This window comes from Manis pentadactyla, chromosome 13 (assembly GCF_030020395.1).
Source record: "Manis pentadactyla isolate mManPen7 chromosome 13, mManPen7.hap1, whole genome shotgun sequence".
Lineage (NCBI taxonomy): Eukaryota > Metazoa > Chordata > Mammalia > Pholidota > Manidae > Manis > Manis pentadactyla.
The window spans coordinates 64,397,650-64,412,077 of record NC_080031.1 but is presented as its reverse complement, the minus strand read 5'-3'; the positions used below and the strand labels follow the sequence as shown (position 1 = coordinate 64,412,077).

The window sequence follows — 14,428 nt, the reverse complement described above, 5'->3', positions numbered from 1 at the left end:
GGTTTCTTTTAGATAACATTGTAAAGGAATAATTTTTTTTCTAAAAAAGTAGTGCTTATCCATTTCTTGGAAGTACCAAAAGTCCACTGTGTATAGAATTCTTTATAGTAATACCAGCTGTTTCTCTCACCATGCTCCCCTGAAGTTCTGGTCACCCTATTAACTTGCTATGTTACTTGAATGTTCATAGCTGAACGACCTACCCTGCATACTTTATAATAAATTCCAAGACCATGGAATTAACACTGATGAATAAGTGGATCAATTATTTCAAGACAAACTTGTTTCTGGTCTACCTAATTCCCAGAATTCAGGAAAGCCTTAATTTGCCTGTCTGCACTCTTGTTCTTGGAGAATCTAGATAAGATCTGAGTAAGCATAACAGTTGTCACAGTTACTTGAACTCCTGAAATGTGTGTAGTATGAACCAAAATTTATAGAATAATTCAAGAGTTTATAATTGGACTTTAAGTCATGGTCATGCAAACCTGAGTGGTAGCTGTGGTTGGCTCCTTTTAGAGAAGTTGGCATCATGTTCCCACTGGGACAAGAAAGGATGGGCTGTACCTCTCTTAAATGCCCCACGGAGGCAGAAGTGTAACAACACAAGAGTTTGAAACACCAGGACTCTGACAACACAACACTGTCTCATGAGGGGATGAGGAAGTAAGAGCCCAGGACTGGAGGTGTTCCAGCAGAGGCTGAGTGACCCCTCACGGGCAATGCTTCTACACATTAAGTTTGGGATGAGGTCCTACAATTGGATGTTTTTAGGAAAGTCACCCTCAAGTAAAATCTATCCACTCTTTATTTTACAAAAAGGCTGGAGAGTTGAAATTTTATAAATTTGAACATTTGCAAACTGACCTCACATTTTTTAAAGGTAGATTCTGATTAACACAAGGAATTCTTCTTAAAAATGTCAATAAATAAAAATCATCCTTTGTAAGGCACCGTTCACTGAAAGATATGCATTTTAAAGGAAATGTCACTATGCAAGGGTTATTTGAAATTTTGCCAAATTTACACACTTTTTAAAAGAAGTCATGCTTACATGATAAAAATAATGTATAGTAATTTGGGCATAGTTTAAATGTGTCTAAGATATATTTCTAATAGATGTTCCTTCTATAAACATCAAGGAAAGTTCAACTATGAAATAAGATTTCAAAACTCAAAGGAGTTGAAATAGGGACTATGCACAGGCCACATTTGTGGTCAAATAATCATTGTATTTTGTCCAGAAATCCTTTAGGAAAATCCATTTCTCACCTACTCACCTCTTCCAAGTTTCTACTGATTAAACAATAAGGTACATTTGAAGGGTTAGGGAAAACAAAAAAACCACCAAGTCTTAATAGGGAATCCTGATTCCATTTCTATGTATTCTCAGATATATATACTAAAAACAATATTTATCTTTCTTTCAAATGCCATCTGTTTAGAAAGAGAAGCAAAAAGAATTGAGTACCTCTGTGCACCTTGGATACAGCTGAGTTGTCTGTATTTTACAACCAGTCTGTGGCCACAAGAATTCTTCTTTTTAATGCTAAGTATAAAAGGTCATTGTACATATCTGCAAGAATGAGAACTCTGAAGAGGTTTAGCTTACCCAGCACCAAGACTCAAGTTAAATACCATAATCATGCCAGCCATTAGTTACTACTCTGTCTCTGTCTCCCGTCCGGAAACCAGTCTGCCAGAAACCCAGATAGCTGGAAAAGCAGCCATACTTTATCACACAGCTGATCCCCAGAGGCCAATTTAAAGGACAATTATATGCATTCTACATTAAGATGGAAAAAAATACCTAATTTTACAAAAATTTTTTTAAGAGAACAAAGAAGATGTATTTTGAAATTCAGTTACTGAAAAGGACAACACAAATTGTAAATGTCACCAGGGCACCTGAGCCTACTCACTAATCTCAACATAAATTATTCCTTTTGTATCTAGGTAGAACATGTTTCTTAAGAAAAATTCTGAACTCTCTTTTTGTGGAATTACCTAATAAACATTAAAACAACTTCCTTTGAAAATATATTTTACAAGTGTTAAAGCTCATGGGTATAATCTAAGAGTAGAAACTACTAACTCTTTTTCTGGAAGAAATGAAGTTTTAGAACTTCTGTCTGAGGGTTAGTGATTAAAAACATTTTTAAGAAACAAACCCATGTCTTAAGAAACATTCTTCAGGCTAATTTGTTAAATAATTAAATTTGCAATTTATTCTGAAAACATGCTACTGTACATGTAAAATATATGTGATTCTTTATTGGATTCCCATAAACTGAACAAGAACTAACAAATCTAATGAATGAATGACTGTTGAAAAATGATGAGGTAATGCCTGGAAGCCTTTGCCAATTAGGAATTGAACTTGAAATCTGCTTCAGGATGAAAGAGCTTCAAAGTTTACGTGACCTCCAGAAAAATTAACATCATCTCCACCAATTATGATTATGTTTGATATTTGAAATTTAACTATTTTCCATTCTATGGTGTTTAAATAAACTTAACATCATTTGGGAAATTTGTGTTTGATTTCATTCTCAGTAACATCTTTCTGTGCTAACATTTCATAATTAATTTTTCTTCCCAACACAAAAGCATCTGGTAATGACATTTAAATTTATCCTAAGCGTAGCTATAAACTCTGTCATTTGTGGAATGTGCTTCAGTCCCAAGAAATCTCAATTACCTTAGGCATAATATAAATATTTTGATGGATATATATATGTACAAGTGTATGTTAAAAGGCAGCATACATCTCACTTTTCAAACTTCACCATATAATTCTAATTTCTCAGTTTTCTTCTCAAGATTCACCCTGAGTACTAAGATGAAATTTTTGTCAGGACAACGAGTATAATTTTTCAAATATAAGGTTTGCAATTCAAAGCTTCTATACATACACAAACCATGCCATCTATTTATCTGTGGTATGTCAATGAAGGAGCTTCATGTACTCAAAAGTTCTGCAACAAAGAAAGTGCTGTACAGCTTTAGATGCTATGACAAGCCCTGGAAAACAAACTGAGGATATATGTCATTATGAATGATGATGTAATACTGCTTTTAGTTTAAGCCAATTTTTAGTCTTCTAGTTCAGTGCCTAAGTAGTTATTTATCACAGCTTATAAGCTTCGACTCTCTGATATGCCACCAGCATCCACTTGCTATCAGGACCTGCAAATCATTCACTTAGTGAACGATTCAGCACCAGGGAGTTTTAGCATGCTACCACATCAGAGTTTAACTGTTAAGTCTAGATGGCATGAGTTAAGCTGTTCAAAGTATGGTAAACTGGTTTCATATTGGCTTGTCTGACCATTTACATGGATAAAGTGGACAATGCTGGAGGCCTACCCAGCATCCATTCCCCTCTCCCTTTTCTCTTGTCCAATAGAGCTTTTACTGGGTTCAGACACCAAACTCCTCCTTCCCATGTGATGCTGGGGAAGCTTACATCATTCTCTGCTCAAAAGGACAAGTCTTGGTAAGTCTACATCAGACATATTAATACCATCCCCCTTGCCATGGACTGGTTCATAAACTCAAGCTAGCCAATCAGATATGGAATACCTTCTGAAGATTATTATTGGCTCCTGTTTAGAGGAGAGGTTTTCTCTCTTTAGATGCATATGAGAAAGCATGTTGCCTGAGTTACTGCAGGCAGTCATCTTATACCCACAAGGAACTCCAGGGTAGGGCAGAACCAACACACAAATGTGGGCAAGGCCAAGGGAAGTAGAGTAGCAAAGTGAAATCCTTGATCACACCCTACCTGAAGCCCATCTGATCTGGACTTTTTGTTATATGCTGTCATATATTTCTTTATTGGTTAGGGCAATTCATGCCTTATTTTTGTTGGTTTTGCAGCCAAGGACATCTTGACATCACTTTTTTTTCTAACAGAGGCAACACTCGAAGCAATGACTCCCAATTAATTAAGCACATTTTAGAATCTGCCATTAGTTACTCAGAATTACCCTAGAGCCATAGCCCCAGAGTTGGCCTCCTGAACTGAGGTCCCTCTAGTGGAAAAAACAGAGATACTTCTACTATTAGTTGTGTCTCAAAATGTTACTGTTCAACTTATAGACATAATCAAGGAAGAATAAAAATGTTACTTCATTAGAAGACTTTTCAATGATAATAAAAATAATTACACATTTTTACAATAAAATAGACTTCTCCAGTGGGATTCTCATTTCTCTTCTTACCTCTTTCACACTGTGGACCAGTGAATCCATAAACACAGGCACAGCGGTTGGGTCCGATACAACGTCCACCATTCTGACATCCATTTTCACAGACAGCTGCACACAAACACAGCAATAAGTTCATTATATATTTATATATATATATATATATCTCCAAGTACAATAATGTAGCATGGAGATGCAACCAATAGCTCTTACCTTACAATACAAGTTACATTTCACATCATGCATTTAATTAAGAAAGTCTACACAATCGATGTAAATCACATTGTTAAGCAAGCATCTGGTAAAAGGGTTTTTTCTTTTTAAAAATCAGAATCACCAGGATTGGCTGGCTCATGCTCATAAAGTCAGAATATTTCTCTGTTTCAATTCTATTAACCCTGACATCTACTTTCATAGGTAGGAGGTGATTAAAATATGGGGAAATGTAGGAGAAAGGAGGCCGACTCTAGGCAGCAGAGAGAGGAAGAGAAAATGTGATATGGGAAAATAAAGAGCATATGGCAATAAAGAGAAGAAGGAAAACTCAGAGGAGAAAAGGAAGCCCCCAAAAGGGGAGTAAATAGGAAAGGACAAAAGCAGCATGAAAAATGGGGGAAAATATAATCAATTCAGCTACGCCATGCCAAGAGAAATAACTAATGTGCAGAGAGAGCTTGTGGGTTAATGAAAGGAAAGAAGGGAAAAACCTTACTGTGTCAAGATGCTAAGTTCTTTCAGGTAAAATTAACCCACAGTCCAAAATGTTGAAGCATTGACGACAAACACATGCAACTCACACACTTTCACCCCAGTACACCTGGGACTAGGACACCAGGATTTAGGCCCAGTTGGCCCAGAGGGAGCCAGCCGTCAGAGCTGCCCATGGACAGCTCCCCTCTGCACCCCACCGCCAGCACCCCCTTCAGTAACTCAGCAGCCAGCACTTATAAGAAGTCACCTCAAAAATCACTTTTGAGATTCCTTGCAAACTGAGTATTCCTGCACACCACACCAACAACAGTCCAAGGATCCTGTCTTCTCCAAGAGAAAATGGTGATAGTAAGGACTTGCCTCTCAACCCAACCACCCTAGTGAACAGCAATGCTCTGTCCTCACAGATAAAGAAGAAGCTTGCAGTCCATGACCTGTTTCCAAAAACTAGAACATAAGACATCTAAAGGGGAGTGAGCGGGGGCAGAGCACATTTATGTGCAGCGCAAATGCAGTACACATGGGAAGCTCGGTAGTTATTCCTAAAAGCTGCTCTGCTGCTGTTCCTTACCAGGAATACTGCGCTGGGTGAGGATCACCAGCCACAAAGCATGCTGGGGCTTCTATTCTGCTCACAGTAGCAAAACCAAAGCATACTTTGAAACAAAAGATATCATCATCTTAAAGCATCACTGTGCCAATAGCCTTAAAATTCTTTGTCTGCATCAGGCTTTGCTCCAAGGCAGGACTCTGTGTACAAGTCCACCTCCCGAAGAACCACACCTTTCTGCCTCTTCGCCTGGCCCAAGCTGAGTTCCACACAGCACTGCCAACTCATCACAGCCTTAAAGTAGGGGTTGGGCAGTAAATGAGATGGATATACAGGATAAAGGAAAGGGAATAAAGGTCGTGAGAAGAGTGAGGAAGATGGGGGTGGACAGGAATGTGGATGAAAATAAAACCCCACCAGAGGACTCTCAGCAGCGTGTAATTCCACAGAAACAACTGTCAGGATCTGCCCATCTGAACTGCTGAAAGGACATACTGCAAAGCGTAGCACTCATCTAATGTAATTAGTTAGAATGTGAAGCATTTTCTTTAAGTCTTATCAGGTGTAAGACTATAAATAAAAGTCACTTTCCAGGATGTGTTCCTTCATTAGACACAGGCTAGCCTTTAAGATACAAATAGGAAAAAGGACCCTCAGGATCTATCCCTCAGTACATGGAAGAAAGGCTTCCCCCAAAGTTTTCTAAAACAGAGCTTCCAAATGGCAGCTAGGAGAAGAGGGCTACACAAGCCTCATGCTTCTCCTGGAAAGGCTCACCCAGTACAGATGGAAACTCTTCTAACTTGTCTGGGTTAAACTGACAACGCCTCTCTTCTCACTGAATTTTTCTTTGATTTGGAAAATATAGTTACTGTTCATTAAAAAATGAATGCAACATTGCAACACTGTTTTATTATTTTCAATGAATTAAATCATTTTTCTAAATTCTCCATTTTAATTTTAATATGGTTGGTATCAGCAGCCATAATCCATTTAAACAAAAGAGCTTCAATAATTTTTGAAACCTAAAGGGGTCCTGTGCACAGAAAGAATGAGATCCACTGAGACAACCACGCTAATAGCTCTCCTGGGAGAGTGAGTTCTTCCAAGACAGAGATGAGAGTTTGTTTACCATTGTATCCCATCATCTCCTGTAGTATTTGGTTGTACCGCAGATACTAAAAAAAAATCCCGCAACATATTAAAATTTTGTAGTCTTTTTCCCACTCTGTTTTCAGGCAGAATGCTACAGGAACAGAGGAGTCTGCTGTTCCCAGCACATCTCACACTCACTATCTTTCTGAGTCTCAGCCTCTCTGCCTGCAAAACAGAGTTTACAGTCCCTACCCTCAGAAATTTGAGGATTAAATAAAATGGCGTATGGAACTAAGTACGCAGTGGCTGCCCATTAAAGGTGTCCTACAAACCTTGATTCCCTTTCTCTTTTATTCTAGAGTATTTGTATGGACAATAAGACTTGATCTACAACATGCAATGTTGACACTGAAGATCAACAGCAGAGGAAGAGAAACAGGAGCAGGCAACATTGTATACAAGTAGAACATAACGTAAAAAAACAATTAAAAGAGGTAATTTTACTTTTTTTGAATGAGTTCTGATGAGAGCTATTTTATAAAGTAAATTATTTTTGTAACAAAACATAACCAAAATGGAAATTTATATTTCAACTGGAGTTGGAAAGATAATTGAATAGGCCTACATTTCTACCATGGAAAGAATGCTGGCTATCCAAGAGGAAAGAAATGCTTACACCTGGTGTAGGACAAGGCAAAAAGCAGAGAGAAGAAGATATACTACGGATAGAAATATGAGCTGGCTTCTTAAACTGCCTACCACAATATGGATGGAAAGGGAAAGCATACGCTATTTCAAGTTGGCCAGCCTGGGAAACGGAACCCTGATCACACACTGTAGAAGCTTGGGTATTTTTATTCAGTAAATATTTACTGAGCACCTACTTGCTCTGGGTAATATGACAAGTATATGTTTTTACTAGACAGACTCCTGTACCACTGCATATAGGTACAGACACTTGGACATGAGCCCAATCTGGAATTAGGGTTGCTACTTCTATATAAACATACCAGATAAGGATAGCATGCTAAACCAGGCTAAAATGCTTAAAAAAAAAAAAAAAAAAGGAAAGACGCAATAAATCTTTACTACTGAGCTAGCTACCTTCTTCCTTTGTCTTCCAGGAACCACCTCTCCCAGCTTCCCTCCTTTCTCACTGTGGACAGTTTCTCCCACCTCTCTGCTCGCTTGTCCCCTCGCCACCTCAAAATGTTCAGCTTACTCAGGACTCTGGCTTCAACCTCCTTTTCTTCTCTATACCAGCTTCCTAGGGATCATCACTGAGGCCTATGACTAAACTATTACCTATATAAAAACTCAATCTGCATGCTCCCAAATTCATCTATCTCTGACTTCTCTCCTAAGAGCTGAGTTCACAGATCTTTCCACCTGGAGGTCTAAAGGACTTGTTAAACTATCAGATCCAAGACAGAACTCCTGAAATTCCATGCTCTCAGCTCCACCTGACCCCCAGTTCAACCCACTCCCTTGCTCAATCTTTCCCAGATCAGGAAATGACATCACCATTCAGGCAGGAGCTCCACCAAAACCCTCTAGTTGTTTCTATGGATCTTTGACTTTTTTCTCCCCCACCACACCCAGGCCATCGGCACCCACTTCCTTCCACTGGGTCTACCTCCCAACACAAGCTTACTCCAAGGGCTTTCCATATCCTCAATTACTACAGCACCACCCACCAGTTCCAGGGCCATAGCCTCCTTACTGGCCTTTATATGTTCTCTCTTGACCTTCCTACAGACCAGTTTTAACAGAAGAGATAGAGTGTTTTTCTTTTTTTTAATGTTAATCAGAGCACACCACTCCACTGCTCAAATTGCCCCAGTGGCTTCCCATAATATTCAAAGTCTAAATTTCTTTGCTGGGTCACTAAGGCCTCACACCTCCATCCCTGTACACTCACCTCCTACCTTCTCTCCTTTCCTCATTTTAGCTACACGTGTCTTCTTCTTGTTTCCATGAGGTCTGCTCCCACCCCGGGTCCTTTGAATTTGCTTTTCCCTCTGTCTAGGAACACTTCTCCTGTATACCTGAAAGTGCAGGCTCAAGTCTGTGTTGACACACACCTTCTCCAAGATCCTTGGTAAAACAAACAGCAGAAAACTCCTTGTCCTGACCCAGACTGACCCGCCTTATGCTGCTTTATTCTTCCAGAACTTCTCACTACCGACATTTGTTGTTGGGCGTTTAGCATTTCACCTGCTTGTTTCTTGTCTTCCCTGCCAGAACCTAAGCTCTAGGAAGCCCAGGTGTCACCTCGGGTGCTCACTGATGTACTCCCAGCCCCTTGGAAGGTGTGGTGCACACAGCAGTCACTCAACAAACACTGCTGATGGAGGTCAAAGAGTACCTTCTAAAGAATGCCTTCTACAGTTCTGGGAAAACAGCTAAGCAGCTTCATTGTTTTTATAATCCTCACTTTAACAAACATATTTCCAGGACTTTTCTGGCTTCACAAACTGAAAATTGTTACATCAGTTTCTTGCACTCACTCTAACACTGTCTATAAGAACACTGAGCGCCTTCCTTACACCACTCCTAGGGCTGATAGGCAGTAGTTATCATACCTTGTACCTTCATATTTGCTGATGAATGGACTTTGTTAGTTCTGTGTAACTATAAGCAGAGTTTGCCTGTACTGAATGTTCTGTTACGCCTGATAAATGTTATTAGGTAAGGAGAGTGTTGACACATGAAATATCGAGAGAACAAATCGTCACATATATGCTGCTCTTCTGACCCAATGTTTTTTGCTTTTCCCTGACTGGGAAGTGTAGGAACATCCATATGGTGGGGCACAGGGCCGAAGAACACAAAAGCACCTACTCTAGAAAGGGAAACTACTTTCTATCTCCTTGCCTCCCATTTCTGTGTGGAGAGCAGGGAAGGGATGGCCACACCTATCAAGGCTCTTTCTGAAGAACCTTCAGGAAAATACATGCACACATACACATATCCTCCCAACAGGTACAGCAGCCCAGTTCAGGCAGAATGTGGCTAGTTACAGGATAGATTTGAGCAAATACTCTGAAATAAGAGTTGAGGTAAGGTTCTTCCCCCTGTAATTCTGAAGTAATAGGCTGAGTTTCAAGGATACTTGTGTCTCTTCGCTGGCTGGCTACTAAACTCTGTGAATCAGGGATCCAATCAGATCACTTCATGCTTTCGTACATGTAAAAAAGGTAAAAATCTGACCCCTTGTAAATATTGTGTTCCTAATAGACTATTTTAATGCATACACACTGGAGTCTTTGCACAAGTTTTGGAAAATACCTGAATGTATGAAGGAAATATAGGGGGAAAAAATCACCCATGAGTCAAGAAACTTTGCTACAATTTGTTTCACTGGTGTCCACTTCTTTCCTGCTCTCACCTGGCCAACCCTTGACTAAAAAAGTTATTGCATAGCATCTCCTATTCTTGCAAGAAAACCGGCCTCAATGTACTATATTCTCTCAAATTCCTTAAAACTCCATTTTCCAAAATTCAGTCAACCTCAGATTACCTTAAAAGCTGTGGTCATACCTGACCACCTCCTACATAAGGGTCTGTAAACTATGGCCCACAGGCCAGATCTGGCCCACTGTCTGTTTTGGAACTGTCCATGAGTTAAGGAGGATTTTTACATTCTTATGTGGTTGAAAAAACAAAAAAACAGAATAATATTTTGTAACCCATGAAAATTGTATGAAATTCAAATTTCAGTAGCCACAAATAAAGTCCTGCTGAAATATACTCAAGCTCTTTGACTTACATATCATTTCTGGTAGCTTTTGTTCTACAATGGCAGAGTTAAGTAGTTGTGACAGAGACCACACAGTCTAAAATATTTATTATCTGGCCTTTACCAAAAAAAAAAAAATTGGCTAACTCCTGACATTAACAATATTTAATTGATTTAGAATTATTTTAAAAGAAAACTTTATAGCACTTATAAATGGAAAGCTATAATTATCCTAACTAGGAGATATCACTCCACATCCATGAGGACAGCTATCATCAAATAAAACAGAAATAACAAGTGTTGGTGAAGATGTGGAGAAAATGAAACCCTCATGCACTTCTAATGGGAATGTAAAATGGTCCAGCCACTATGGAAAACACATGGGGGCTCTTCAAAAAAGTAAAAATAGAATGACCATATGATCTAGCAACTTCTGGTATATACTCAAAAGAACCGAAAGCAGGGGCTTGAATGGATGTGTGTACACCCATGTTCACAACAGCATTATTCACAACAGCCAAAAGGTGGAAGCACCTCAAGGATCCATCAGTAGATGAAGAGATAAAAAACAAAACATGGTATATATGTAAAATGGAATATTATTCAGCCTTAAAAATGAAAGAAATTCTGACACATGCTACAACATGGATGAATGATGACATATTTTGCTAAGCAAAATAAGCCAGTCACCAAAGGACAAATAAAATACTGCATGATTCCACGTATCTGAGGTCCCTAAAGTGGTCAAGTTCATAGAAAAGGAAGTAGAATGGTGGTTCCCAGGGGCTGGGGGGCGGGGAGAAATGGGGAGTGAGTGTGTAACAGGTACAGAGTTCCTGTTCTGCAACATAAAAACAGTTTTGCAGATGGATGGTGGTGATGGTTGCTCAATGGTGTAAATGTATTTAATGTCAATGAACTGCACTTTAAAAAAAATGGTTAAAGTGGTAAATCTTATGCATATTGTATAAAATATTTTAAGTCTTTTAAACTGCAACAAAAATAAGGTTCCTTTAAAACAAGCTGGATATTCTTGTGCACCTAAGTCTTGATCTTCCTGTGTTAAAAAAGGTTGATGAGCAAGTCTTAGCAAAGCCTTGCACACGAGCAGCAAATGTAGACTCTGCATCTGATGAAGTACAAATGAAATAAAGGGGACGTTTTTACATTTGTGATTGACCTTTCTTTAAAGTCATGTCCTTTACTCATCCATACTTAAAAATATGGGGATTCCTACCATGATCCCATGACTTGGGAAATGCTACCCTACAGTATTCCCCAGTGCTGTGTTACAACCCATGAGCTGCAATCCTCACATCCTTGTTAAAAGATTATTTCTTGATGAGTATAGAATATTCTCCAGGGAGTGAGGATAAAAGCTTTGCTGGATTAAAGCTCCCTCTTTCACAATAACATCTGATTTTTTAAAAAATCATTTCATAGCAGCATACTATGGTACTAAATAATTGAACATATTTGTGCCAAGGACAATTTATAAGATCAGCTCTTCCAGGGTTAATTTTGGGATATCCTAAAGAGAGAGAGAACAGCAAACCAGCATTTTCTCAGAAAGGTACACCTGTTTTATGGAGCTGGATAAAAGAAAAGTAAATATTTACTTGTGATATGTGTAAAATTTGATAAAGCATGAGTGGTATTCAATATCGATACTCTAGAGCACAAAAATTTTCAGAGAAAAAAATCTGGGATAAAAAGTAATAACTGTTGTAAGATATGGCTTACTACATAAAATTATTCTTTTAAAGGATCAGTGGCTTTACAAGACCTTCAATTATGACTTAGTATGAAATACCCAGTAACTCAAATTCTTTCTAAATCAAGTCTATTGCAATGTTGCTTACGTTGTCCACAGTAAGTTCCAATATATCCCTTCTGGCACTGGCAGTGGTCGTCGGCACAGGTCCCCCCATTCATACATCTAACGCTGCACTGCTGAACTGCGAAAAACAATGAGACATACACAAATATCAACCACCAAAATTATATTATCTATGAGAGTTATAAAACCATACCAAAGATCCAGTGTAATGACAAATGTATCCTGCAAAAGTAAATGTTTTGGCCCAAGCATAGCTTTGTTTATTTGTCGTAAAAGTACACATGAGCATATGTGTTACAACATGTTATTCTGTATGTTTAAATTAAATTACACTTTCGGTGTTAAAGGAAATAAACATAAGGTGACTAGCAGCTTAGTTTCCAGGATGTGGGAAGAACTCATGTATCCACGCAGAAGGCAGGGGCTGAGCGCCAGCTGTATGAGCTCAGTGTCCTTCTGTCAGGGACTCAGTATCCACTGTCATGGAGCTTACATTTCCATAGGAAAACAACAATGCACAAGGAAATAAATACCACAGTGTCATTACAGACTGTGCTAAGTTCTCCAAGGGAACCTGTTGTGAAGGAGAGAAGCCTGGAGCCAGCAGCCAAGCAAGACCACTCTGATGTGAGAGAGGCCTCTCCAGCCACAGAAAGGTTTGCATTATATCCTAAATGCAACAGGGAGTCACTGACAATACTTACATAACAGAGCAAAGCAATGCAATTTATATTTATAAAAGATTGCTCCAGATGCTCTGCAGGGCATAGATTTGAAAAGAGCTAAGAGTAGAAGCTAGGAGCCCAATCAGGTGGTTACTGCAATAGGCCAGGTGAGAAATGAGGGTGGCTGAACCACACAGCATCAGTGGTGATGCAAAAAAGATGGAATTGAGAACATTTCCAGTAGAACCTACAGGTCTTGTTAAAAGAGTTGACATAAGAGAAAGAGAAGCTGTTGTTTAAGCACCGGGTGGATGGCAGCAATATTAGCTGGGGACAGAGAAAGTGTGGAAGAAGCAGACGGTGCAGTAATGAATCCAGAGTTCCATGCTTCCAAGCTTCAGGTGCCCACCATGCGCTCAAATAGGAAATGGAACAAGTGAATGGGACACCCCGGGAAGGCATGTACTCTGCAGATAATCATACTCATGGCAGCTGAAGACATATATGTAAATGAGTTTCCCCTGGGAGGACAGAACCCTTAAGAATACAAAACTCAGGAAGAAGATACAGAAAGGAGATGAAAAAAAAATACAAATCAAGAAAGAGCAGCATGGTGGGCCAATGATATTACACAAGTGAAGGGGGAAGAGCACATTTCAAGAAGATAGTGATTAATGGTGTGAAATGCTTCTGGGAGGCAGAACAGGGGGAGGACGGGAAAGGAGAGAGAAGTTCCTGATGGAAAGGACATCAGTGCTGCTCTAGACCAGGTGAGCTCATGGAGTCCCTCCTAAATCCACACTGTAAAGTGAGCATGGGCTGCTAAATGATCTGCTAAATTGCAAAATTTCTCCGGGATTGGGTCTTTTGCTGAGAGTGCATATGAGAAAACTAGTCTAGGATAGACTAGGATAACAAAGACAGAGGAGAGGGTTATCTTCCAGGAGATCAGATAAGGAGGCTGAGAAAAGTAATGGAGGGAATTTGCTAATCAGAGTGGCAAGAAAGCCTCCATGAATTCTGAACAGGTTTTAAAAGGCTGGGAAAATGACAGATAATTTTGAAAGTGAAACTAGAGTTTTAATCACAAGTTTCATCAGAAGACAATGACAGTTGCTGTATGAATCTCTAATCTTATATTCCTGAGTCAGACAGATTTCCATTACCTTTTCTTAGGGAAAATCTGTGAAGAGAAATGTTAAAAATATAATTTCATGCTAGTTTGAGGCAGCTTTGAAGATTTATTAATTACTGAGTAATTAAATAAACAATATCTGCTTCTGCCTTATTATAATACTATCTGATATTTGTGTTTGCCTCTATCATTTTATTTAATCCTTACATGACAACTATGAGATACTATTATTACCTCCTACAAGATTAATTTTCAACTTTAAAGATCAAACAGGATCTAACTGGGTCTTGAATAATACAGCCTCAGCCCTCTATTATAGTGATCATACAGACTTGTTGGGAGTTAATGTGTGTAAAGAAAGTAAGTTCATATATGTAAAGTATCTGGCCAGTACACAATAAATATCTGTCGCAACCCCAGTGCTCTTATCCTTCCCCTTTAGTTAACCCCATAAAACGAGATAGGAGCCAAAGGAGTTA

At 39.0% G+C, this 14,428-nt stretch overlaps 1 protein-coding gene across 1 annotated transcript in view; it reads right to left on the bottom strand.

Moving 5' to 3' along the window:
- Window positions 1-14,428, bottom strand: part of FBN2 (fibrillin 2) — a 237,357-nt gene that overhangs the window by 216,714 nt on the left and 6,215 nt on the right. Inside the window, exons 4-5 of the mRNA XM_036903223.2 lie at window positions 12,172-12,267; window positions 4,227-4,322 (exon numbers count right to left, since the gene is read on the bottom strand). Coding sequence (XP_036759118.2) covers window positions 4,227-4,322; window positions 12,172-12,267 — 192 coding nt within the window. The remainder of the gene's footprint in view (window positions 1-4,226; window positions 4,323-12,171; window positions 12,268-14,428) is intronic.